We start from the raw sequence: 27,120 nt of genomic DNA, 5'->3' as shown, positions 1-27,120 counted from the left end.
CTGATTGTATAAAGGCTGCATCTCCGACACGATTTAATTTCCCCGTTAACCAGGTGTGGATGTGATAACTTTGCGTCGCAGATATGCGTTTGATTACTCGCCGGGCTAAACTATACCACACAGCTGTGATCAGTAAAGCCATTAACAGGTTATTATGTAAGTGAACAGTGATGCGAATGCACCAAAGTGAGACACTTTTAGTCTGCAGGAGCGGGCAGTAAGCGATTGTGATCAGTCTGGACCAGCAAGACGGTGGTGATGGATGGAAAGTGGTCGTCTCGGAGGCATGAAGGTCACACTCGATGACAGCGTATCGGTGTGTGTGCCGTGCGGCTGCCTTTAATCAACAGGCAGAGAAGCCGAGAGTAAAAATACATGCCTGTGTGTGTGTGCGTGCGCGTGTGCTCTCATTCATCAGTGGTGACAGCGCCATGTGGGGTACGCCACTGTGCTCAACAAATTCACCACACATTTGCGTGAAACACTCCTGTAAAGGTGACACGAGCGCCCACGAGCGCAGCCTACTTGTGGCAGTCAAGGGCACAACTGTGTGTCCGTGTTTGTATCCGAAAACAGTCCACCTGGATCCGGCTAGCTTGACACGTCCTCGATCTTTCATCTATCACACCCTCCTCACCTCTCATTTGCAACTTCAACGCGTCTTGCTCTTTTTTCCCTCCTTCTTTGAGTGGATGCTCCATCCTCCGGGGCACTTTTTTTTCTCCTCTCTAACTTCTTTTGTCATCACCCTCTCTTCTTGTCCTCTGCAGTCTCCCTCTGTCCTCTTGTGCCGCTGTCACACTCCCTCTGTTCTCTGCTCGCTGTGATCAATTAGGAGACATTAGTCCCACGGTTATTTCGAGTGACACCAGCCTTCGGAGGCTACGCTCCCCTTCTTCTCAGTTCCTCCTATCTACACCTGACTCTCATGTCACTCCTGTTACTCTTCCTTATCATCTCCTTTTCTCAGCAACAGACCCCTACCCAGAAACAATCTTGCGCCCTCACACCTCACGGTGCTGACAGTGATAGATCAGCCCCAGTCCCCCTGTCCTCTGTCTCTCCAGTGATCTGTCCTCTATTTCCCACATCCCCTCACAGTCCCCGCTGCCCTCTTTGGACCAACCACATTACATGCCTTTCTATTTTCTTCCTCCCTCTATCTTGCTCCCTCCAGGTTGCCATTCACAATGATGGACCTGTCTTCTCTCCTATATGCCATCCCGCTCACCTGTATCCTAGCAACCACCTCTTCTTTGGCTGGGGTGCTCCACGCGGAGCAACCAAACAAGACGCCGGGGGAATGAAGAACAGGAATGCTCGTTTATCCTCCACCCGACACCCATTCGCTCATTCCTTCATATGTAAAGAGGAGGCCATACCCCACCGGAGGAAAGCTCTGTTAACTCAAAGCACAACTTTCTGTCCGCGCAAACTCTTTAACACCTAAAAATGCACAACTTCGTAGCTGCACACCTTAAACCTTATTTTTTTGCCTGCCTCAGTCTGTACGTTTATCTCATCCCGTGACTCCATTCTAGCAGTGGGATAGAGCTTGAAAGAGATATTGTCAGCCAGGCTCTTGAAGCGTGCCTTTGTAAAAGGCTCTCTGTGTGTACATAAACATCTCCGGAAGATTGTCAGGCAATTTTAAAAGCCTTATTCACAATCCTGAGAAACAGGACAGAAAAAAAGTCGCCTGGAAATCCTGAAAAACTCACACACATTCTAGCAGCAAAAAAAAAAAAAGTGCTGCTCAGGCACATGTGTCCTGGTGTAATTTATGAGTGGGCTCCTGGGCGGACGCCTCAGAGGGGTCCTCTTCACGCTGCATGGCTCTGGATGCTCTGAAGAATCCCCTTGGTGACTGCCGGGCCTACACATTCATGCGCAAAGCGCACAAACAAGGTACAACAAAAATCCCCCTTATGAGTGGTGAACCCGCCGCACGATTAACGCTACAGAAAGCAAAGTAAACACAAGGGTTTCAGGCTTGGCAGCACTGCTACAGCTATGTTCAGCGCCGGCAAAACACCTAAGCAAAATGCTCCTGTGCTACATTCGAAACCAGTCTAACAGTTAGCAAAAGTAAAAGAATACATAAATAACAGTAAAGTGTCATTTTACCTTAAAGAGCTGTGGTTAGCTTTGGTGGTATTTGCCACCCAGATGAAAATCGGGTTTTTAACATGGATTTTTCTGACATATATATATATATTAAGAAAATTAAGCTTAAAATTGCATTTCTGAGTATGTCGTATTCAAATTGTTGTGAATCAGGAGCAGTCAAAAAAAAAAAAAAACGCTGTTTGAAAAAGAGCATAGAAAATACACCGGGCAGGCTACAAGCTCCCTGCATCAGTTTCAACCACTTGAAAATGACTAGAGGCACGATGTATGTCTTTTTTTTTTGTTTGAGCTAGCATTTGGTTAAAAATTGTACACCTGGATACCTCTAATATTGCTTGCCATTTTTGTAGCACTGGTAAAGTTAAATTGGAGTGTGAGGAGCTGTAAGCTAGCGGGAGAGAGTGTAAACAAAATGTTCTCACCAGAGGGAAGGGGGAGGTGCTTAGCACCAGTGGTCCCACCCCATTGACTGTATAAGTAAGAACTGGTCAAAACAAGTGTTGAGGTCCTTTATAGGAAAGGCCTTAACTGCAGCACTCTTGAAATAAAGCCGTCACTTCCTGATACATCTACCGCCATGTTGCAAACGATTGCAACCCTTTGACAGCGATAAGTCAGAGTCGGTCTGAGTCACATTTTTAGAGGAACTACTGTGGCCAATCATGAGTGAGCTTGTTCTGGCTTGTTTGAAGTCCACACCCCTCCCACTGAAAGCGAGCACGGGAGAAGTTGTCAATCAAACGTTAGAGCGGGCACCACATGCTTTTGTTGAGGAATTTGATTGGTCAGTTTATAACTTGACTTACTTGCCAAAAAATGAAGTAGGAATAGAAAAAAATGTGTTAAGAAGGTAGCATCAGAGCAAGAATGGTTATTGTGACAAATAATAACTGTCTATTTCTCAATGGAAGTCTATGGGACTTTGGTGTTCTTGCAACCTGCGGGTACTTCCAATTTGGAACACAGTATGGGAGGGGTTGCTCAGTCCAGTTCTTATTATACAATCAATGCCCCACCCTCCACTCAGAGGTGAAATTCTAATAAACTACAGCCGCTCTGCAGGAACTATGTCTTAGAAAACTATAGATTTTTTCAATTTTGCCTAAAAACGTCACAATTAAAAGACAACTGGGAACATTTTGAAAATAGATCAAAAGATGATCAGAGTGGGTCTTAAATACATCTGAAACTGTCCAGAAAGTATGACTTATGGCCACACAGGTTTCAGTAGAACTGGAATAATCTTCCTGTGCACAAATAAAATAATCTTTTGTTTATTTTACAAGCTATTGCCATCAGTTATGCTGACAAACAGGCAGTATTGTTAATGATTTGTTTTTGCAGCACACACAGATGGTTCACCAGTACTGATCTAGTGGTTAAAAAAAGAAAAAAAGTAAAGGCAACAATTTATCTTAGAATTGGACAAGTTTTTGCATTATCAGATTTTCGATGTGAAAATGATTGGTTCAGATGAAAACAAACACTTGTGTCATTAGCAGGCCTGTGCTGCTAATACGATAAAGGATGATACCTTTTACTTGTCTCTGTGCTTCGATACGTTCGCTGGCCTCAATTATCTATGAGGGAGGTGTTATTTTTTCCCTCTGTGGAAGCCTTCCTTCCTTCCTCCCATATGTGGCTGTCCAGTGCAGTGTGACCGAGCAAAGCTCAGGAGGGGACGGATCTGTCTGTGCGCCCCAGGCAAGGGGCCTTGATCTGCTCTGGAGGACACGCACCACTCTCAAGGGCATTGTGAGGGAGGGGGTGCAAAACACACAAAAGTCCACACAAATGTAGGTGCACAATTTGGACAAATGTCACATGGATGCACACATCAAAACTAACAATTATGGGAGGCAGATTGTAAGGTGTAAAAGAATATAGATGTGTTTATAAATAATTAAAAATGATATTAATTATGTATGGGGAGTCAGTGGGTTTTTTTTCTGCTGATGTTGCTGTTTTCTATGATCCACCCATCTGTTGACTTTGGTCTCTGAGGTAAGAGGCCAATCGGGGGCTCGGTGGCACATCTGCTTCTTTTGACACCCGCCTACACATGCTCAGAGACCCACATCCCACACTCGTACATGCAGGACATGTTCACGTTCTCTTGACCACGGAATGAGGTCAAGACGGAAAGGACCCTCACCCACGCTCTCTGAGCCCCTCTTTCTCTAACTTCACGCCGTTCACTAGTTGACAGCCATCAAAATCTCTTCCAGAGGACTCTGTGAGGGCTCTCCTCTGAGAACCTGTCATTGCTGGTTTCGGATCAGCAAAAACCCCCCACTTTCCTGCCGCCTCTTTAAGTAGTTCTACCTTGACAGATACCTGCTCAGAGAAACACCCCTAGTGGGCTGAGATATATGCATCACCCTCTATGTTTACCGGTGCTGAGCTGATGTCAAGGCACCTGCTGAGGCTGACTGAGCTGACATGACACCGTGTGACTCTGCCTTAAATTTGAAGCGCAGTCGAGTTGAAGCTGTTGGTGTGGGAGAACTGGAAATGGTGTAATTCAGTCGTTAGTGGCGCCAACTCACCAATGAAGTACGACAGGAGTACGGCCAGCAGGGCAGCGGCTGCGATGGCTGTCACCGCCGCACATTTCCAGCTGCAGTATTTGGACGGCTTCTTTAGTTTGAAGGCTGAGCGGGAGAAGGTGTTTCTGGGTAGCAGGCGAGGAGGCGGGGAGTACACCGTCCCTGACGTCAGGGGGTAGCCGGGGGAGGAGCTACTGAAGAGAGGCGTGGTCCCTGATGAGGTCTTGAATAAGAAGTGCCTGGAAAGCAAAACGAATTGGTGGTTCAGCGAGTAAAAAGGTGACAGTGGTAAACAGTTAAACGGTGAAAAAGCTGTGGGAGGTTAAACGATCTTTCACCTAATTAAAGCCCAGACGGCAGGGCCACATATGTTGAAGCTTTAGTCCAATTTTTCTGTCTGGTGAAGCTCTCTGCCATATGGGTGCGAACACTCTGGAAATGACTGTGCCTCCAATTCTACCTCGTTCCAGTTCAGAGTCTCTGTGTAGCTGCCACCTGCTGTACGCTCCTTTTATTCTTCTGTCCCCTTGCTTTGCCTCGGCTCACCCCACTTACAATGTGCCTCGCCCCTGCCTGCCATGTCTGGATAAGATCAGCTCTGCACCCCTCCTTTCCGATCCCCATTGTCCAGGTTTTTGTCAGAGAACACATAACAGGATTTGAACCTCCATCTCCGCGCGGATACTACCTATTACTCTCCGTCATCAGTGCACCTGCTCACCCACCACCCGCCTTTCACTTTCATCCCTGTTTTTCCTCTTCCTTTCTGTTCTCCTATTCTCAAACATCTCCGTGCTGTAGTCACGTCTTCCCTCAAAAACATCCCTCCCTCTCCTTCAGAGTTTCTTTTTCATCTAACCTTGAGGGAATGAAGTGAGGAAGAAAAAAAGCACCTGAAGAATCTTTTAAAAGATACAGTAAAAGAAGTTTGTGAAACCACTGAGACGTCTTTTGCGACACCCCTCAGCACACATGGGGAGCAGAGATGTGCCCCCGCATCCTCAGGTGGTATGGCAGAACAAAGCCTGCTGGTGAATGTGACATATCAGAGGAGGAAAGGTCACTCGACTGCCTCGGAGATAAAGTAAAGAGAGGCTTTGTCTACCATTTTGGTGAGTGGAAATGAGAATATTCTTTGAAGTGGAAAGTACTTTCTATTACTTCGTATTTCTTGAAAAAAAACATTGTATTGGGCAAGCTGTAATTAATGTTTCTTTCCATTCCATTCAATTTTTGTCCAGGAGATTTACTTTTGCTTCTTCAATTGATGACTAACAGAAAGTATCATTCTGGAAGTTATCTGGTCCCCTGTTATGGACTTTTTTTTTAATTTAACTGTACATTTATGATGACTTTTCTTTGCTTTTTTTTTAATTACTTTGGGGAAATTAAGAAAACACTACAAATTATAAAATGAATTTCTGAACAAAACCAAATCGAACTAAACTAAACCTATTTTCAAGTGAGCAAAAAATGTTTTATAAATTATAAAAATAAGAAGCAACAACATAAATTAAGATGTGAGTAACATTATAGACCCTGAAGGACTGACGATGTGTTCAGAGTGTACCCCGTCTTTGCCCTACAGTTGCTGGGTTGTCTCTGGCAAACTTGTGACCCCAAAAGGAATACAGAAGATAAAGAAAATGGATGAATGGAAGCAAATGTTTTATAAATTATAGAAATCAAGAGCAACAACAAAAATGAAAGGGCAACCAAACTCTAAATAAATGTTTTTTTAGGCTTTTTTACCTCGATAAATGAGGCTCTAAAGGTGCTGTCTGATGGTCATTACCAAGTTTTTGACAAATTCAAATAAATGTGCTTAATTTTTGAAAATATAGTCAAAAACCCTATGTGTGCTGTCCCCTACAGGTTGAATTGAGGTATTACATTCATCATTTGAAGTTCCATGTAAGTTTCAGAAGTCCTACGTCATGATCTGCAGCTCCAGTAATGATAACATCTTTGAGCTCTGCACATAAACCAAGTCCAGATTAAAGCATCAACAAATTAACAAAATTAGGGACAAATTTGCATTCTGTTGTTTTTTTGTCGAATTGAGTTGCAACTCTTCTCCGCCTACAGACCGATGTGTGTGACTCATCCATACACAGATGTAGCCAGAGCTGTCGTCTTTATTTGAATCTTACTGCCACTTGTGTTTTGACTAGTTGGAGGACTAAATGGATGAGGCTTAGCTGTGCTGTACGGTCCCCTTAATCACTGCAGTTTCATAACAGCGTGTTTTTATGTCTGCCTGTCGATTTAAAAATAGTTGGTCAAAACAGGTAATGAACTCCAAGCGTGACCGTCGGTCCACTCTATCAATTATTCAGCCTGCCTGTGCCGTCCTCTCCGTTTCTCCTGATTTTATGACACTGATTGTTGGATTGCCATCGTGCCGGGTTGTTTTCCTCATCACCTTTTCTGTTCACTGCCTTTACCTGTCAGACTTGCTGCATGATTCCAAAGAAAATAGAGAAAAAAAAAACCTGATATGCATACCGATATATATCTATATCTATACGTATATATATCTATGTATATATATATATATATATATATACAGTATATCTATATATACAGTATCTATATATCTATATATACAGTATATATAAATAAATATATATATATACATACATACATACATATATACATATATATAAAAGAAAACAAGCTCTTAGCGTCACTGTTATCAATTTTATTATGCATGCATGAATCCATACCCTGCCAAATGGAAGAATGCACATATGTGTGAAAGCGCACACACTCTCCAAGGTCAAGCAGCAGGCGTCTGCTTGAACTCATTTTCACAGCCGCTAAAGTGCTATGTGACGGCAAGGTCAGTGCTAATTAATTAGAACCCTCCTAATGTGCAAAAGTGAGCTGGTAAATCGTTGCATTATATATGACACAATACACATCATGTGATCTGCTGGTATGTATTTGAACTTGCTCCCTGAAAAGACTTTAGTCCCGCGCTTTGTTGTTTGTGTGTAGAAGCTACACTGTGAGCTTGTGTGGGATGGGATTATGTCTATGGGCCGTACTAATTACAAGTAGGAATGGAAAGTGTCTAATGTGCTCTGGGGAGGTAATTGACATTGATTTATGTTGTAGATGGCTATGGAGGGGTTCTATCATAGCAGGCAGCCAGCAATCACAACTCTGTATCATTAGGCTGCTGCGTCTGTGTATGTGCTCACCAGTATTTGTGCGTTTGTGTGTGAACATTGTGTGATTTTTGACAGTGGTCCAGCATGGAAATGTCACACATAATTAGAAAGAGCTGACAGAGATACCCCCCTCCCCTTCTGTCTCTTCCCCTTCCCTGCTACCTTGGATCAACTAATACACATCCAGCACACAAACTCAGTGTAAGCGCCACATACTCACACACTGACACACGCATTCACTTAGACATAAGCGCCTGCCCACGCACAAACAGTTGAAATTTATGTGGGTTTTCTTTCATGAGCTGGCCCTGTATGTGCAACCAAATGTTTAATTTGCATCCCTGCTGAACACAAAGTGACATAAAGAAAGGATGGAAGGCTGTAGACAAGAAGACGGGCAGGGAGGAGAAGAGAGGATGCGTTTTCTCTCCATTCCGACACTGTTCCCCACTGAGAGAAAAGAGGACCTGGACAATTAACCACAGAACAGAGAGCATGCTGGGTAATTAGCAGGAAGTCAAAGCTCGTATTCCCCTTGAGCGAACAAACACACGCTTTTGCATCGCCGTGCTGGCACACATGGGCCCGCTTGCTTCTTTTTCTCACCGACACGATTGCTTAGGACGGCAGTCTGACAATCGCCATCAGATGTGGAGAACAATTAACAGGGGTCGAGTCGTTATGGGCTGACTGCAAAACAATCAGACCTGAGAATGAAGCAGAGAGCTCTCGGGGAGAGGAGGAGACTCAAGGACGGTGTAGTGAGAATTGTTACCCGCTACAATTCAGGGAAAAATAATTGTCAGTGGGATACAGTACAAGTAGCGTTAATTTGCTGAACAGACTTTGTTAGTAGAGTTTGGGGGAATGGAGCAAACACTAAAAAGTCATAATGTTTCCTCTGGCTTGCATTTTTGAGAATTAAGAAACCAATTGATCCACGTTTGGTTTTTGATGAAAAAAAAAAAAACATTTGCTTTGATGAGCTGGATTGCTGTATAATTTCCCAACAAGAAGGTTTTGGTTTGAATCTTGACTGGGTGTTGAGTTTATAGATCTCCAGACACCTTTGCTTCCTTCCACAGTCCAAAGTAAGGCTTTCTTGGTTTTAAGTTTACTTTAATATCCCACAGAAACGAGTGGAAGAGTGTCTTTGTTAGTCTGTCTTTTTGTGACCCTGTGATTGACAGGCAATCTGTCCAGATTTGCCCTCTAGTAGTGAGGTTAGGCTCCAGCAACCCCTGTGACCCTATACAGAATGAAGCAATAATTGATGGATGGAGAACCTTTCATGTCATTAGGAGAAAATCATTAGCACTCTAACTAATAGAAAATGCCTGAAAAGCCTTTTTATTTTTTAACTACAAACACTTGCAATAAAGGAAAATTGTCTTCATAATGTGATGAAATACATTCGATAAACACATTATTTTTGGATTTGTTTGATCAATTTCTTCAAACTCAACCCTAAATTTTAAAAACAAAATTCTATTTCTATTGACTTTTTATGACAAAAAAGTTAAATTAAAAAAATAATAAAAGAAAAGTTAATTTTTAGACATTTTGTACTGTCCTCATCTGGCCCTTTTTACAGTATATACTGTAGTAACTGAAACAGAAGAAGGTAAAGCCTTTTGAGGAAGTATTTTATTTAGTGTCCACTATGTGACGCTTATCTGGTAATGTATTTTGTAAAAGGAGAATTAGAATGGGGAAATATTAAAACTGAGAAAAAGGTTAAAGCAGCTGAGGTGTGGAATGAGTTGCCTGAGGAAATTGGGTCAACGGAGTCAGTAGCATCTTTTCAAATCACTTTTTAAACAGACCTCTGAGGTAAAAGTCTTGCTTGGAAGAAAAACTCTAAATGCTTTATAATATTTATTCAGAATAATAATGTAATTTTGTAACATATATTCAGATATAACTACTAATTTATTTACAAAAATGGCTGCAAATTGTTTCAGTTTGCTTCCTTAGCTTAACCGTTTAACATCTGGATGATATGTTCTTTGTTTAATCATTACTCTTCTACTGTTCAATCGATCAACTTGAATCAACTAATTTTGACCAGGAGAAAAAGCAACTTTCATGTTGGCTTTGCGTTATTACTGAACCAATACTACTACATTACTAATGTATAGAGTCACAATAGTTGAAAGAATGTCAACACTGTAGATAAAACTCTAAAGGGTTAATGCTGTCGTTTTTACATTTGGTCTTTATTTAATTTAATACTGTATACGATTAACTTGCATAACATATAGATTTATAGGGAAAAAAATGAACTAGTTTACTGTCATTGTTTAGATTTGCAGCTTTTCAGCTTTTACATCTATAACAAACTGGTTTATGGTCAAATCTTAAACTTCAAGATTGAAGAGTTTACATATTAACAACAAAAAAAGTACATAAGACACAGTACACCAGATATCCACTTGAGGCTACATGTGCCAGCAGGACAGATCTTATTTACTTTACTGTTTAAGAGTTTAGAACAGAAGTAAAGATCGACTCATAGTCCAACTAAAGCTGCATTCAGCTTGTTTTAAATCCTTAAAGTTATAGTTGGCTTTCTTAAAGAGCAAAAACTGCTTTAACAAGTTTAAAGACTGACACTACTTTTTCATTTCACTGAATATAACCACATTAGGCTCTCAGAAAGTTATTATATATTTTGTTATCTCTTTAATGTAACAGTTCACAGACAGACATTCATCTGCCATAACCTTTTATCATCTGTGTTTATATTCTCATCTCCAGGGGGCCTCAGTGACGGGTTGAAGTCATGGAACAAAAGAGAAGACCAAAAAAAGGAAAGAAGACAGCAGGGGAGCTCCAAATACTTTGTGCTGAAGGAAAGAAAACAATATGAAGCACAGCTTGAAACTAATGATGAAATTATCGTAAATGTCAGTGCTGCATTATTGTCAGCTTGACCAGTATTTGAAAAAGATGACATGCTTGTCCCACTACATATACCATTTTGAAGGGTGAGATGCTGGTAATTTTATTTTGTCATTTACTTTTGGGTAAAATATGCTGCTTGCTTTGACCACAACTACATATATACCAATACACAAAAGCATGAACTTCAAACAACACAATTACACTGGAAAAATACATTTTTTACTATGTTTTGGGATTTTCCTGTGGTTCTATTTTCAATTTTGTTACATAAGCCACAGTTGAAAATAGAAGAAAACTTCATCATCATATTTTGATCTATTTTTGATGACAAACACTTTTTATTGAGTTTATTAAATCGGGGAAAAATTACCCAGCAAAGGTGATGATGTAACTTTTTATAGCAAAAGCGCTCTAGGGTTAAAAATATACAACTATTTTTGAGCAATACAAGCTTATTTTAAGACATCATAGTTTCTTTTACAGTGCAACAGACTCAAACATGAGTTTTAAAGGTAACTTTAAAATAAAATTTTGTCACATAGGTCAATAAATCTTATTATTTCAAGAAATCTTACCAAGAATAATTCTACTTGATTCATTGGCAATTATTTTTTTTATTACAAGGAAAAATATTCTTATATTTGATTTTTTTTTAACTTCTTTTAAGAAATATTTTTTCCAAAGTCTTCATTTGTTGTTGTTTTTTTTGTTTTTTTTTTTAAACCTCTTCAATTGTACTTAGGGTCTTTTGGGCCTGCTTTGTGTTTCTTTTAACTGTTCTATATTTTAGTTTAAATATGAACAAACGTGTTAATATAAATGAACACACTTTTAATCACATAAATGAATATTATGCAAAATCAGTACAATTTATATTTTTGAGTATATTTCCCAGTAAATGGCTGTAATGTCAATCAAATCAATAACTGCCATCGTGTTGAAACTAACCCACCTCCAATCGCAGCCACCTAAATCTGACCAGTTGCTGGATAACCTCAGATATGTTCTCTGACACAGGATTAGTGAGGTTGTGAGGTAGAGTCAGTTGGAACGCTGGGTTTGGAGTGTCAGGAAGCCTGTTCACTTCTCACAGAGGTGTATCACCATGGCAGCTTATGCTGGAAACCTAATCTGCGCTGCAGCAGTTTAGGCTTCAAGATAAAGAGATCAACACATAAAAGCACAGCCTAAACCAGTTCTTTTAGAAGTAAATAAAAGCTTGACTGCATGGATGTGACTAAGCTACGGCCTCTGCTGCCCGCAAAGAATCTTCAAGATGAATATCTTGGTAAGAAAGTTGTGACCCAAAACAACTTGAATACTGGAAAAAAATATTGCAAAAAGTATGTTAATTTTTAAATCCCTTAGCTGGACGACAGAGAAATTTAATTGAATTTATTGATTTCTTAACATCAATTTTGCTTTTCAAACAAATTCAATACGGGCGAAGAAATCTATATTCTTTAAACTTTTAAAAGCTCAGATGAAAAACCATAAAATATTTTCAACAAAGTCAACTTTTTGAGTGTGCTTTAGTTAATGCCGACATAATTCAAAACAGTCAGAGCAGCATCTGACAGAATATGACTAAAAATTCCCCACATGCCTCATGGCGACACATTAATTCAACAAAATAAACAGAAATAAATCTTTAGATCTAGTCGTGCTGTGCCGGTGTGGGTTTGCTCATTTCTTTTCCTTTTTTTTGGATTTTCTCTTCAGCTTAGGTTTCACCAGCTGTGTTTTACTTCTTTAAATCTATTTTGGTATAATATAATTGTTTCTTTTGCTTTGATTAGACATTTCCATCTCCAGATCTGTGATTGGGATCTCCTGCCAAGACAATCCCTTTAGTGGGAAGCTCCCACAAACTGAAAAAGCCAGAGCAGAATCACCAGATTTATGAGCACCTCTTAACACGATCTTCATTGTTAGGCTAGGTAAAGTCAGATATTTAAAGATCTCCATCGTATGTTGAACAACCTCCTGACACCTACATCCTCTTCAAAGCGTATAAGATCCTTGAATTACTTTTGCGGCAGAGCTCTGGAAAAGAAGAGTTTGAGTTTTAGGTCCACAATCAGATGGATTAAAAAAAACAGAAAAGTTTTAATTATTTTAAGGGTTTACTACATGTTCTGGTTTAATGGACTTCAACACGTAACATAGAGGGTCTGAATTGTTGTGACCAGGAAGCAAAGAGAAAAAAAAGCAAAGTAATGGCCAGGTTTCATTACTAATAAAAATGATTTACAGCTAAATTTAAAACATTTTTGTTGCAAATATAAAGAAATCCAATGCAATCCTGTTTTCTATCATGGTATTCCTGTAGTATATATTTAACCCCCTAAAATATACTGTGTATATTGTTTTTGAATGTTGCATTAAATAAATAAAAAGAAAAAGCCATTTTGGTACAATTGTCAGATTAAATAACAACGAATACGACATGCTTTAAGCCACTTGTGTCACACTCCAATTCTTAAGGGCCGGATATTTGGAAATAATGCAGACACAAATAATGAGTTCTGGAGTTTGACAGCCCTGCTTTAAGCTTTGGTCATACGTACGCACCCATACGTGTGCTGCAGGTTTTTGGTAAATGGTGTATACTTGTGCTTTACTACTTTCCTCAAAGACCCAATGTTTTACTGTCACAGCACACACGGATGATGGTTTTGCTGGTAAATACTGGCGCCAACCTTCTACAAGAGGCAATGTGGGGTTCAGTCTCTTGCCAGAGGACACTTCAACACATGGCCGGGCAAGACGGGTACAAAACCAATAATCTTCCGATCAGAGGTCGACCGCCCTACCGCTGCACCACGGTGGGTTGTCCGGCCCCTAGAAGGTGCTGCATTGTAAGAGGTGCTCAGGTGTGTCTTGTAGTTCCCTTGTGGCTTGTTTAATAACCAATTGGAAATGGGCCGCACGATTGCTGTGCATGCGGTAAGTGTATCCCAGTATATTTGAAATGATAATGTCAGTACGACGTATGGGGGAAGCTGTCGCACGGTGCCCTTTATGCAACACTCCGCTCGTTAGTAAGGTGCACGCTCTGACTTTTTCAATGCTCTACGTATGGGGTGTACAGGTGATATGTAAGTTTTTGTAAGACAAACGTATATGTCCACACAAACTACGCTGATTGAAATAATTTCCTTATTTCTTACTGCATACATTTATCTCTTGAATTGCACAAATGGGCTTCCTGTGCAGAGGGTTACAAAAAGGAAAAATCAGTACGACACACCTGTGTCTCACCTACTTTACCCTTATTAATCCTACAACCTGATGCCTGCAGCATGCCCATAAAAAAATATGCATAAAGATTACAGTCTTAACAAGTGGCTCATGATCTTAAAGTTTTAGATTTAGGTTGATAAGGAGCAGTGTCCCTCACTGAACAATATTAGATATTGTTATCAGTATCATGTATCGGGTAAATTCCAGGCCAGATCCTTTGGAAAAAACACATTTGCCTGAGACTACTACAGGAGTGTTAGCAAAAAGCTGCAAACAAACATGTCTCTGTGTCCACCATAGGTTGCATCTTCCATTTGTCCCTACAGCAAAGCTTTTAGAGGTAAGCTAAGGTCCCCTCCTTTACTCCGCCACCCCCATCCCCAACTGTAGCCCATTCCCGCTGCTATTTCCAGATAAATTGAGATGCCGCAGTCTTCGCTGTGATCTTATTTCTCCCACAGAATTGTGGCCTACAGTGGAGCGGGCAGGAGGTGCAGGGGAATTTCCAGAGATCACAGAGAGAGATTGAACCTGGCATCAGCTAAGCAAGAGGCTCCAAGGGACCGATTGGAAATCAGGTTCTTTCTCACAAAATGCTACAACAGACGTACATGTGTGCGCACTTGTGCTCACGCGGTGAAATGCATTCCTTCAGTCGGCTTCTTGCTCTCTCACACACACACACACACTGGCAGCAGCCATCTATAGTCATTTATCTCACACCGGTAAATGTATCCATGTTCCACAGGCTCCAATCTCCCTCCTCTGCCTTTCTATCTTTTCTCTCACACACTCTCCCAAACAATCTCTTTCAATCACACCCCCTCTTACATTCTTTGCCTCTCTTTTGCTATGTTTATCTCTCCCTCCTATAAGCCATTTCTTTCCCCCTCTACTTATATTCCTATGCTATAACACCTCTCTCTCCCATCGTCTGTTTACATCTCTTTCCTTCTTTGCCAGTCATGCACGCCCTGGAGTGCTCTCAGGTGATCAATCTTCATCCTCTCAGCGATGGGTCAAGCCAAAGCACACACACGGAGGCGCGCACACATTTACCGTAACGAGTGGACAACAAATGCCAAGATTTACATATGATCACAATGGGGAGCAGTCGCAGTTGGCAAAACGCACACATGCTCAAATGTAATCACACCGTAAACACAAATGTACTCAATCACACGCTCACTCCCTCGCCATAACAGGTTGCTCATCATTTTCTATAGCTGTTGGTTATAATGAAATGGAGGCCGTGCTCTGCCAGCACAGGGGCGGTGATACTCTTTGGCTCTGCCTGGCTGGCTCTGACCCAATCACAAACTCCAGCAGCTCCAGCCAATCTGGACTCCAAAAGGGGGTGGCGGGGGTGGAGCTGAAAGTCCCCGTGTGCTACTTTGGGCTCCATTCATAGGCTCCGAGTCCAAACCCGCCACCTGCAGAGGGTTTGATTCTGAAAATCTAAAACGTAGCTGTGCCTCACCCAAAAACTGCTGCAATATTTACACCAGCAAAAAAAAAAACCTGACGCTTCTCCATAAAATAAGATACGTCACCATGGTTACACAGGTGTGGATATTACTTCTTTTAGAGGTGTTAGTATTCTTGTTCAACATACCTCTCACCCCTAGAGCATACCAACACAATGCTTGGTTTGGGTATAGACCTGATATCAGTAGGGCTGAATTAATCATGGCCCAGCCTCATAAATACTGCACTGGGCCAGCACTCTGGGGAGCTTATCTGGGTCCATCAGAGCTGGAAGCTCCAGTGCCCAGCAGGAGAAACACGACCACAGCTTGCAGAATAAATGCTCAGAGAGCAGCTTTGCATATGCTAGCAAGGATGTAGACAGAGCCCCTCTTACTGCGTACTTCATGAATAGTAATACGCCGCATGAACTCTCTGTTTTCCTGTTAAGTGTTCTTTGTGTTCTGGCAAAACCACATGTGTAGCACGTGTGAAATGGTTTGTACTTCCTGCCAGCGCAATCCAGGTTGCATGAGTAATAGCTTTGATACCGGCTACCTTTTGTGTCACGCTTTGTGATGAGGTAGAAGCTGTATTTGAGTGACACACAGAGTAGGTTTTCTTTTTTTTCCATTAAGAGGCTTGTGTGTTAGAGGTTGCTCGGTGAGCATGATTCATCTTGACATTTGATGGGTTAAAAAATGGCATACTGGTCTCCGAGAGACAAATTAGTTGGCGGAAAACCAAGACCTTTAGCGATTCTTCTCAAACTAAACCCTGCATCATTCATGCTTCTCTATGTAAGACCTTCTTGGAGACTTTCAAATAGACAGTCATTAAATTTTTAACAAAAAGTATACCAGTTCATAATTAAGTAGGCAATGCATTTTACTTCGAGGTTTGAGTAAGTTGTGTTAAGACGGGGAAAAAAAAGTAAATTTTAGGAAAGTTTTAAGTATAGGTGATGGTGCTCTCAATGTGGTCAAGGTTGCCCAATCTTGGACTTCAAATTTGTTTAATTTTTACCCTAGATCAGGTAAATTTAATCAATTAAAACTTTGAATCTCTAGATCCAGCCAATCAGTTGAGAAGAAGAAAAGCAGTGCGGGTGGCTGTATTGATCCGGCTATCGATAGTTTCGACACCAAGGTAAAGTGTCAATATCCTGATGAGATCGATATTTTTGATACTTTTTTAGCAGTTTTTCTTCAATATGTACGGTAAAGAGCTTGAATTAACTTACATAGTTCATGCAAGTACAGTTGCTGTCTGTCTACAGTGTTACCAGATTACGCAAAAAACAACCCAATTTAAGTAAAAACCCAACGGGACGATTTTTATGTTGAGTTTTTTTTATATTTTCAAATTTATTACCATGTTGTTTTTATTTACTTTTTTCACTACTAACTAATATTCTATTACTGCTTTTATTTTTTTAAACATAGCTCTCATCTTTTGTTTTTTTATTTTTGCTTTTTTTAAGTTTGCACTAGTTACTGTTTTCTTCTTATAATAACAGTAATGTGCCATCATTAATATACATGTTCACATGTATGTTCAGTTAAGATTGTATTTCCTGAAAAAGACCCAATCCTGTGTTTTATTATACATTTAACAAAACAAACAAACAAATAAAAACAAGCAAAAGTTTACTTCCGAAATCATTCTAAATTACAACATTTCAAGAATAAAAAACCTTGGTATCGGTATCAGTATTGATATCGATGATACTAGCCCTATAATTACTTGATATCGGATCAATACCCAAATTCCCAGTATTGCCCACCCCTAAAAGGCAGGATGGTAGATCTCAAGGACCAGGGTTGGGTAGAGTTATTATTAGTGATGACCTTTCAAAGAAGCAATTTCATCCAAATCATGGCTTACCTTCCAAAAAACCCCTACTAACAAGGGTCATTCATAGTTGATATCTGCAAAGGAGCCAAAAGAAACATTTGGAGGCTGAATGAGTTTAAATTTTGTATGTTAGGAGTTTTGCAAAGGAGCTTCACCTCCACCTCCTCTTGTAGCAAGGTCTTCTAAAAACAATTACTCAAAGTGACATGTGAGGTTTTCGGAGCCTTTAGATATGCTCAAGAGATTGTTTGCTGTTTTTTTTAATATCAACAATCACTAATAATTCTTGTATTATGCCCTAAAGTTGATCATAAAAATTCTGCCTTTTTGATTTTTAGGTGTTGTGTCATTTTACAACTTGAATATTTAACAAATACAATTAAACATTTTCATATTTACTCTAGCAAAATTACTTATGTTACAAAGATTTTACTCAAAAAATAATTAATAATGTAATAACAAATATACATATTGATTTACTTTATGAAAGTAGACACAAAACCTATTCCCTGACTCTCTTTACTGAGCCCACTACCCATTCGTATTGTCTGCCTGCATCACTTTACCCACTGGACCATTTTTGAAGCGGTATGTCTCCAACATTATAAGTTCACTTGGGAATTTTCAAGGCAGGTACCATGGTTGTGTTAACTGTATGGCTCACTGGATGTCATATTCTGGAGAACTAAACAGAAATCAGAAGGAAATGCGATTCTTCTGACCTGGTCTCTAGAGGAACGTTGCTGTTGAGCACCCAGCTGTCTTGCAACTGAACTGACTCTGGGGTGGTCGGCCCATCTCCAGTGCCCGGAGCCGGGGCGTGAATTGGGTTACGCCCTCCTCTCAGGGTGTTTCTGTTCAGGCTGTTGGCAGATTGGTGGGACAAGGTCTGGTGGTTATGAGGAGGGGGCAGTGGAGGCCGTAATGTGGACTGACTGTGGTGGTTGGCAGGCCCTGGAAGACAAAAAGCACAGAAATAGATCTATTATTTAAAAAAAAGTCAAAAGAATAAAAAGATTCATAAAGAAATACATTATCAAAACCACGCAATAGGAAGATATGAAACATAATTTTGTATGTCAGATTGGATTTCAAATTCTCCAAATTCAAAACCTGTTTCCAACAAAACATAATAAACTGACGTTTTTCCATTTCCTTGTGCCACGTGCCAAATATAATTTTTTCTAATTTTCCTGGTTTTGCCAAACCATCCACGCATGTTCTTTCTTCCACCTTCACCTTTTGTATCCATTTTTTTATCACACCTAAGTGAAGATGTGTGTGAACAATATTAGAGCACTCAGCACAGCGTGGGTCCTCATCTCTTTCTCTCAGACTTGAGGGAACATGCTGGATTGAACCCATGAGCAGCTCCTACAAGAATGAACTAATGGACTGTTGCGTTGGAGAGCTGAAAAACAAACCTGCATGACTCAGACACACATCACCTTGCTCCCTTTCTCTCTGTTTGTGAATCAGTGGGGGTTCAGAGCCCCTCTTCATCATTTCCTTTGTGCATGTGGTTTGCTTTGGAAAATCAATGAGCCACATACTTTACATTATAGTAGTTGTACGCTAGGCTTTGGCATAGTCCTTAGTTTAAGTGGTGTCCCAGATTGTTTTTGAATGTACATAAAGAAAAATTTTAAACTGATAATTGCAATGGATGGGGTTGCATGGTGGAGCACTGGGTAGCATTTTTGCCTCACACCAAGAAGACCTTGGTTCAAATCCTGGCTGGGACCTTGCATGTTCTCTTTATGTATGTATGGATGGGCTTTCTCCGAGCATTCCAGCTTCCTTCCACAGTCCAAAAACGTCCTTCATAGGTTAATTGGTATCTCTAAATTGCTCCTAGATGTGCATGTGAGTGTGTGTACCACTGAAATAGATTGGCAACCTTCTCCAAACAGTAGTTGGGATAGGTCCCAGCAACCCACAAAAGGGTTTCAGTGGCTTCTGAAAATGGGTAGATGGATTAAAGTAGACAACATTCATAAAATATTTTATATGCAAAGCAACTTGTAGAACTGTTGGGGGAAATGTGGGGTCAGATATCTTCTTCTTATCTGGGAGTTGACTGATCAACAAAAGTTGGCTCTTTCTGTGAACTTCACAAGATCTGTTTTCAAAGAGAATCAAGTCTTATTATATATGCCATATACTTGTATAGTGCTTTTCTCCCTTCTTAGAACAACCCATAGCCATAGGAGCAATGTGGGAAATGTTGTCCCTTGAGGTTGAGGGGCTCTTTGGGGTTTGGTTTTGGGCCCATTGTTGGTTTCTATGTATTTGCTGCCACAGAGATTGTTTCTTTGAAAGCACAAGGTGAATGTTCGTCTATATGCCGATGACTGTCATATGTATGTCCCTATATCTAAAGGGTCTGACAACACAATTAAAATAATAACTGATTGCCTTGCTGAAATTAGGCTATGGATGTCTGCTAACTCTCTTGGTTTTTTGAAAGAAAGACTGAGATTGCTGTGGTTTCCCTGATAGTTGCAAAGACTATGGACTTGCACTCCTCTTTCTTGCCCCATTTGAGCAGTCAGCAGTCACAAATCTCAGAGTGAGACTTGATGCTGACTTGAAACTGGACTCCCAAATAAATAACGTAACTAGGTTATGCTTTGTTCAGCTGCAATATTTGGCTAGGACCAAGTATTTTCGATCAAAGCCAAGCCTTGAAGTTGTTAGGGATCCTTTTGTGTTGTCCAAGCTTAATTATATGCTGGGTTGCCTAAAGTTTTATTGGCCAGACTGCTGCTGATTCAAAATGCAGCTGTTCAAGAATATAACCCCAATCCTGGTCTCAATGAATTGTCTGACAGTCGAATATTTGATTTTTATTTCTTTAAGTCACTTGCTCTTACCTTGCTAGTTTGCTTTTAACATATTCCCACTAAAGTCTGTTTGCTCTTTTAAAGCTAAATTGTTCCTCCAGTCGAGCCTTCACGTCTGCCTATCTGACCTCTTACTGTGTGTTTAATTCTTGTTAAATTGTTTTTGTTCTTCATGTTTTATTATTATGATTTGACATTGTGCACAGCCCTGCTCTAGAAATGAATACATGAGCAATGTGGGGTTTTAGTGTCTTGCTCAAGGGCACTTCCAACACATTCTCATCCCCAACTTGTCACATATTAGCATTTGGTTAAGGCACCCTCCTGACTCATCGTTTTTTGACGGGCTGGCTGAAATCAAGGATCCGCAACCCGGTTGTGGTACTGAATTTGGTACCGGATGCAGACAGGTCCTCGGGACACATCCAGTACCGGCATTCTAACCCGGTACAAGTTTCGTACGATTGGAGCCCGGTAGCGCATCTGGTAGCGGTACCGGGTTTGGGTACCAGTGCACTCACCGCCATCGTACTGGACCGGTTCTGGTTTGCAGCCCGGAGGTTGGGGATCTGTGATTTAACCCTTGTGCTCTCTTATTGGGTCCAGATGACCCCACCCCTATATTGACGTGTGATTCCTCCCATGATCAAGTTGGACAAAGGTGGACAGGATTGAAAAAAAAAGTTCAGCGCAATGTCTTGTGGGGTCCAGATGACCCAATTTTTAAAGTAAACATGCCTAGGATAGCACAAGTGTTTTAATGGGAACAGCCAGCACATCAAAAAAACGACGATTTGGGGACACGCAAAACATCAAAAAGTGACGTGGAGGGGGCCTTAAAGAAAATGTCAATATATGACGACTTGGGAGTGAGAATGCGTTGGCACTTTGACACATGGGCAGGCAGGATGGGAAATTAACCTATGAGCTTGTGATCAGAAGTTGACCGCCCTACCGTGGCCACCCCTAAAAATTGTGGAAAATGAATAGTGCTATTGCTGTTTGATCCTCCAAAAACCTGTGTAGTATGCACATTTATGCAACATCAGCAGATGTCTGAGACCCACTTCCTTGCATGTAGGAGTCTGAGAGAATCAGACAGACAAACAAATGATGCTGAAAACCTACTCTGTCTGGGCTCCGCCTTAAAGGAGGAAAAATGATTCCAAGTGTCATGACAAATCGTCAATGCCTTTACTCCACAGCTCCCCGAGTAGAAATTATGTATTACCTCAAAACACACAAAGCCATTGATTTTACCTCGAGCTTTGAGTTTCGTCTCTACAAAGGTTCGCTTGTTGTTTCCAGCAATGCTAAGCATTCCGCTTTCATCATTATTTTACGCTTCTAAGCACGGAACGCATCATAATGATTGCTTGTTTACACATTGTCTTTCTTATACTGATCAAAGGTTCCAAGCATACATGTGGCATGAAAAAACCCCAAAGCAGCTGCTTCTTTAAACTGCACGATCACACTTGCCCTCCTCCATTTATCATATTCCTGTGAATTAGACCCGAAGAAATATTGCGAAAAAAATAAAAAGAGACGTTTGGATGCTCTGTAGTCTCCTTTACGCTTTTCTGCTCAGATATTATGAGGTGGCTGAGGGGCAAAAATGACTGACATCCATTAGGCTGTACACTGTTGCGCAAATAAATACAAGGGAAAAAATCATTTATACAGGTGTCTTATCACAAGCCTCCCTTTCTCCCCTCATTCAACTTTTTCATGGATGGGCAGTTGGAACAGATAGGGGGCAGTGATCTCCCTCGCATCTGCAGCCCTCAATGACAACCAATTTGTAACGTGACCCGATTCCTCTGTGATGCCTCTGGGACGCAGGTGTCACCAACATGGCCGTGAAGAACAGATGCTCGTGAAAGGAGAGGAGAGCAGAAGAAGCGAGGACGACGGGACCAGACCTCTGCTACACCGGAAAGACATAAAACATCTGCTTGAACATGCAAAGGTCCCCCTGGGAGAAAGTGATCCTTGCACATGCATGCATACGTTTTTATTATGCAAACAGTTACACACCTGCAAGGAAAAGCCCAACTCCTGCATCATGTTTAAACTGACCGAGCAGAGTTTTATTTATTGTGCCCTCATTCTTCGTACAAAGCGTCCTTTTTTCGTTTTTTGGGGGGGAGATTTGTTTCTTTTTCTCTCATTTTGCCTCTATTTGCATTTTGTTTGTGTCCTTTGCAGAGATGGGAAGTACTTTGAGATAAACCTCCTTTGTCAAAAGCTTTTTATAAATAAATTTGTCCGGACTTCTTCTCCCCGCGATGCCTCTGTAAATCTAAATACAGCGGCTCCTGCTACATCCTATCTCCATATATTCATTTATCTAGCAACAATGCGGACAACAAAACGCCATTATGAAAAGGCTTTCACACTCCCATGCAGACACAGGCTCGGTCCCAGTGATGAAAAAGCTGGAACTCCCATGAACACAGTGTCTCCTGTGCAAAAATCAGCAAACATTAAAAGAACATGGCCCATATCTGTACTTCCTTCTCCAACATATGCATTTAACAATTAAAATAACTAAAATACTGCATACTTTTTTACAAAAACATAATATATTCTAAGATCCAGACTAAGCTAGTACAAAAAATATTTCTGGTTTTGTGAATTTTTGCCTTTATGTGCATTTATAGCCGCATTTACCCTACAGAAGATCCCCCTAGCAGCACAGCATTGAGGACAGAGGCCCGCACACCCACATTATATGATGCAAAATATGCTAACAAAAAAGGGAAAAGAGAATAAACAATAATATCTATCATGCAGTAAATTGTGTTATGACAACAAAATGTCAGAAAAATGTTGCTTCTCAGAAACGTATTGTCTCAGCGCTCATCTTCTCCTTATTGACTCCTCGGACTGCCAGAATTGTCACATTCTGCATTGTTACATGATACAATGGAATTATTTCTTTTATTCTTCACTTAACTCGTGTTTAAATATGACGGGAGAAACATTTGGTTGGAGAATGTTTAGTGAAATCCCAAGAAATCCCTGTCGACAGGCTGCACAAATACTTGAGAGGGGAAAAAAATGTATATTTTTCTGCGACAGCGTGAGAGAAAATCTGTTCTTTTGCAGACTTCAGATCCTCTGAAAATGTCCAGAACCTGCCAGAAGAAACACAGACCTACAGATGAGTGGGCCTGCCTGCGAAGAAAGACCATTTCTTGCTACTGTATTTTCATATTTTGATCTATTGTAAGTAGTACCTATTATTGTGGTCTTTTAAGTTTGAGTAGTGCTGTTTTTGGCTGAAAAAAACCTGTTTTCTTCTGGGAAATAGCTTCATTAGAAGAGTTCATTAGAAATTAACCTTGTTGGGAGTAAGCATTTACTCATTTCCACTTTTTCCAACTGCATTTTTTGTCTGCTTCTGATTCACAACAGTTTAAATAAAGAAATATTCAGAAACACTATTTTAATCTTATTTATGTCCCCCATCATAAGAAAAAAAAAATATTGGAGCGGTTCTTAAAATCAAAACGTTCAGAATTAAATGGCAGCTTGCTGAGGTCACATTTTTTTATTTTTGTCTAATTGTTGGAACACAAAGCGTACAGTGCAAATAAACTGGAGTAAGACTTTAAGATGGCGGATTAGTCATATGATTTGATCCAAGGCGACACTTTAACCTGCAGACTGGCAAAGGAAAACCAAGGTTTTACAAGAAGCCCCCCCTAGATAAAAGAAAAAAAATGCAACAAGGACATAGAGCAATTAGTGAGCAGCCAAGCATATCACGTTTTATTCCAGTTTATCTTCTCCTTTCTTTCCACTCTCTGTCACTTGCCATTGTGTGTAAACACCGATCATGAAAAGATTTTCTCAACAGCTCTCTGTTTTGTTGTCACAGCCACCTTTTGTGGAGAAGCGCAGAGCCCATTCAACTGCTGCTGAAGCCTGACCCACTTTATTCTGTCCAAGGTCCCTTGCGACTGGAGAGAAGAGACTGTAGGCTGTAAGCTGGTGGGTTTTGGCTCAGGCTAATCCTTGGAAGTCCATTATGTGCGCCAACTCAACGAAGCCTCGCTCTGCAGAGAGGAATTAGCCTGTCTGCTAACCTGCCTCCTCTCTAAAAGGCACCGCGCTCGCACACACAGACACGTCAGTGTGGAGCAGGGGCTTGCCACACCGTATTAATCTCACAGTGTGGGTCTGTGTGTTAGTGTGTGGCCAGCTGGCAGCAGGAACCAACCACGGCAGTTTGTTTTGCAGCCCTGGATGAGCAAACTGTTTATTGACATTTTCTGTGGTTAACAGAGAAAAGTCACAGGGTTGTGTGCATGTGTGTGTGTGTGGAGCGAAGAAATGCCCATTCAGCAGTTAAAAAGGGATCATTGCAGGGCTCAGCTCCCACCCCACGCTTCTTATCCTTCTCAGTCTCCTGTCTCTCCATCCCTTTTCTTTCATGCTCCATATTGCTTCTGCTTCCATCTATCTTCCGTGAAAACTGCAGCGCCAGCCTTCATTGGTTTTTTTGTGCCCCGTCCCTCTCTGTTAATTGCTATGCACCCTGTGTTTTAAGGTGGTATATTCCCATGTGTGCCTGCTTCATGTGTCCTCTGCCTGGGAATGTCACACACCTCTCATTTGTCATTCTTCTCAGAGCTCAGAGGATGAACACGGAAGGAGAGCTTGAGGTGAAACTTCAGAAATCGCTGAGGGATTTTTTTTTTTTTTAATACAAAAATCAGTTTGTTAAAACATTCAGACATGAAAAGGGAGGTAAAGCTAAAGACGTGCTTGACTTTCGCACACACCGCCTCTGCCTTGGCTAGTCATCTCTGTCTAATTAGGAGGCAATAATCCGCTAGAGAAGAGTCATCAAATTCAGCCAAAAAACAAACACTCTGATATGCATGTGAGCATGCACCCACGCACGCACATCCACGTTTGCGCGTGCGCGAAACCGTCCCACCGCTGTGCAAATGTCACCCTAACATCGGCACTACTTTGCCTCTGTTTCTGTAGATTTGTTTCAACAAAGACGTTAAACATTCATCGACTTTTCGGCGGCTTCCCCGCCAGCAGATTGCCGGCCACTTTAGAAAGGGGGCTAAAAATAGCTTAGTGTTCCCCATGCATAATGAATGGCCAGAGACAGTGCTAACGCTAGCTCTGTCCAGGAGCGATCTGCTACGCTCCGTTTGGCCGTCTCAGCTCCCCACCCCCCTCCCCCCGGCGTTCCGAGGGAGCGTTCCCAGACAGGTGCTCTGAGCCAGACAGTATTCCCACATAAACATTCACAGACCAATTCCCTTCAACTCCAAAGCAACGGCGTTCCGTTCCCATTCACCTGTCATGCTTCACTAGGAACACAAGTCATGGCTGTCCACCTGTTAGCTTAGGTAATGGTGGTCTACTTTAGAGGAACACACAAAACAGTCAAACAAACACACACGCTGAAACAGCATGCAGCTTCCTCGGGATTATGTCGCCATGGTCAGTTTTTGCCTGGCTTGGGGGAAGCTCATTTCCTGCCCAGCATCCACTCTCTACAGGGCCGCACCAATCACACATGTAGATATAGACGTGCTCCTCCAGACCTCATGCATAAGCAATTTCTGGATATAGGTGTTTCATTTGCTCACAGTCGTTCCTGTGCCTTCACAAATGCCAGGATATGTTTATGCAGTGCCAGACTGCCACTCTAAACTCATTTAGTTTGGATTTAATGGATGCCCAAAGCCAAGGACTCTTTCTGCAGCTATTAGATCAGCAGTCCAACATGGAAATTTGCAATTTCATCGCAATGTAGGCCTCCCTCCATCCAAATCTTTTACCCTAAGCTGTCATCATTTTTCCCTTTTTTCTCCACCTCTTTGACTTCCATCGCATCTCGTTCTCCATCTTCCTCTCAGGCATGTTCTTCATCTATTTTTACTTGTGTGCTTTGGAATCTCTTTATTCCCCCTTTTTTCTCCATGCAAGATGTCTCATTAAACAGATTCAAAAGTTAAAGTTCTCCATCCCTGCTCGCGTTTGCCTTTCTGTGCCTGCGTTTAGATTTTCTTCCCCTCTTCTTTGTCTCTCCTGCTCATACCTGCTCGGCAGACGCTGAAAGAAGGCCCAGAACAGAAAAGTGTGGGTGTAAGTGAACAAGAATGGGAGGAAGAGAGACTGCGCCGCAAGCCTCACTCTCACTCTTTGCCAGTGTTTGCCATTAGGGTGTCAGTGGCAGAGTGAATTTATTTGCTGTGCGGTTACTGGGCTAATGATTGATGTTGCCCCAGCAAACAGTAAACCAATTAGAAGGCTGATGTAACGTCATTTTAAAAGCCTCCTAATCACGTTGCTCTTGAACCTGGGACCCGGGCCTTCCCTAATGAAGATTTATACTGGATCAAAGGAGAGCCTAACGCCATTAACAATAGATTGTATTCCACCAAAAATCACATTAGGACTTCTCTGCCCACCCCTCTCCCTCCCATCAGGACTCTGCTAAATATATCTACTGATTACAAGTGCAGATGCACAGAGGAATGGAGAAACAGGGAAAGAGCAGGAAAAAAAAAAGATTCAGGGGCCAAAAGTTGGCCCTCGTTTGTCTGGGATTAATGCAAATAACAATGAACAAACTCATCACTGTGTGTACGGAAAAAAAAAAGGTGTTTCAAGGTGCTGATATAAGCACACAGGGACAGTAACAGCCAGCAAGAAGACAGAGGCTGGTGATGAAAGGGAAAGCTGAGAGTCGGGAAAACTAACTAGTTTGTCCCGCAACACTGATTCTCCTGCCGGCACTTAAAATTCATCTTCTCCTTACCTTTCACTTTCTGGCGGATTATTAATGTCATACGGAAAATAAGTATGGGAACACCAGCTCTCTGGCAACTGATCTGCTCTAACACAGTGCAAGAGTTTCTTTCACTTGCATCATAGTTTTTTTTTTTTTTTTTTTTT

At 41.3% G+C, this 27,120-nt stretch overlaps 1 protein-coding gene across 7 annotated transcripts in view; it reads right to left on the bottom strand.

The window, feature by feature from the left end:
• Positions 1–27,120, bottom strand: part of tenm2 (teneurin transmembrane protein 2) — a 233,838-nt gene that overhangs the window by 43,209 nt on the left and 163,509 nt on the right. For all 7 annotated transcript variants that reach the window (XM_024283212.2, XM_036213959.1, XM_036213958.1 and 4 more), the window contains 2 exons: positions 18,058–18,289; positions 4,680–4,918 (listed from right to left, as the gene is read on the bottom strand). In XM_024283212.2, coding sequence (XP_024138980.1) covers positions 4,680–4,918; positions 18,058–18,289 — 471 coding nt within the window. The remainder of the gene's footprint in view (positions 1–4,679; positions 4,919–18,057; positions 18,290–27,120) is intronic.

This window comes from Oryzias melastigma, linkage group LG10 (assembly GCF_002922805.2).
Source record: "Oryzias melastigma strain HK-1 linkage group LG10, ASM292280v2, whole genome shotgun sequence".
NCBI classification, from domain to species: Eukaryota; Metazoa; Chordata; class Actinopteri; order Beloniformes; family Adrianichthyidae; genus Oryzias; species Oryzias melastigma.
This window is presented reverse-complemented; position numbering and strand designations above follow the sequence as displayed.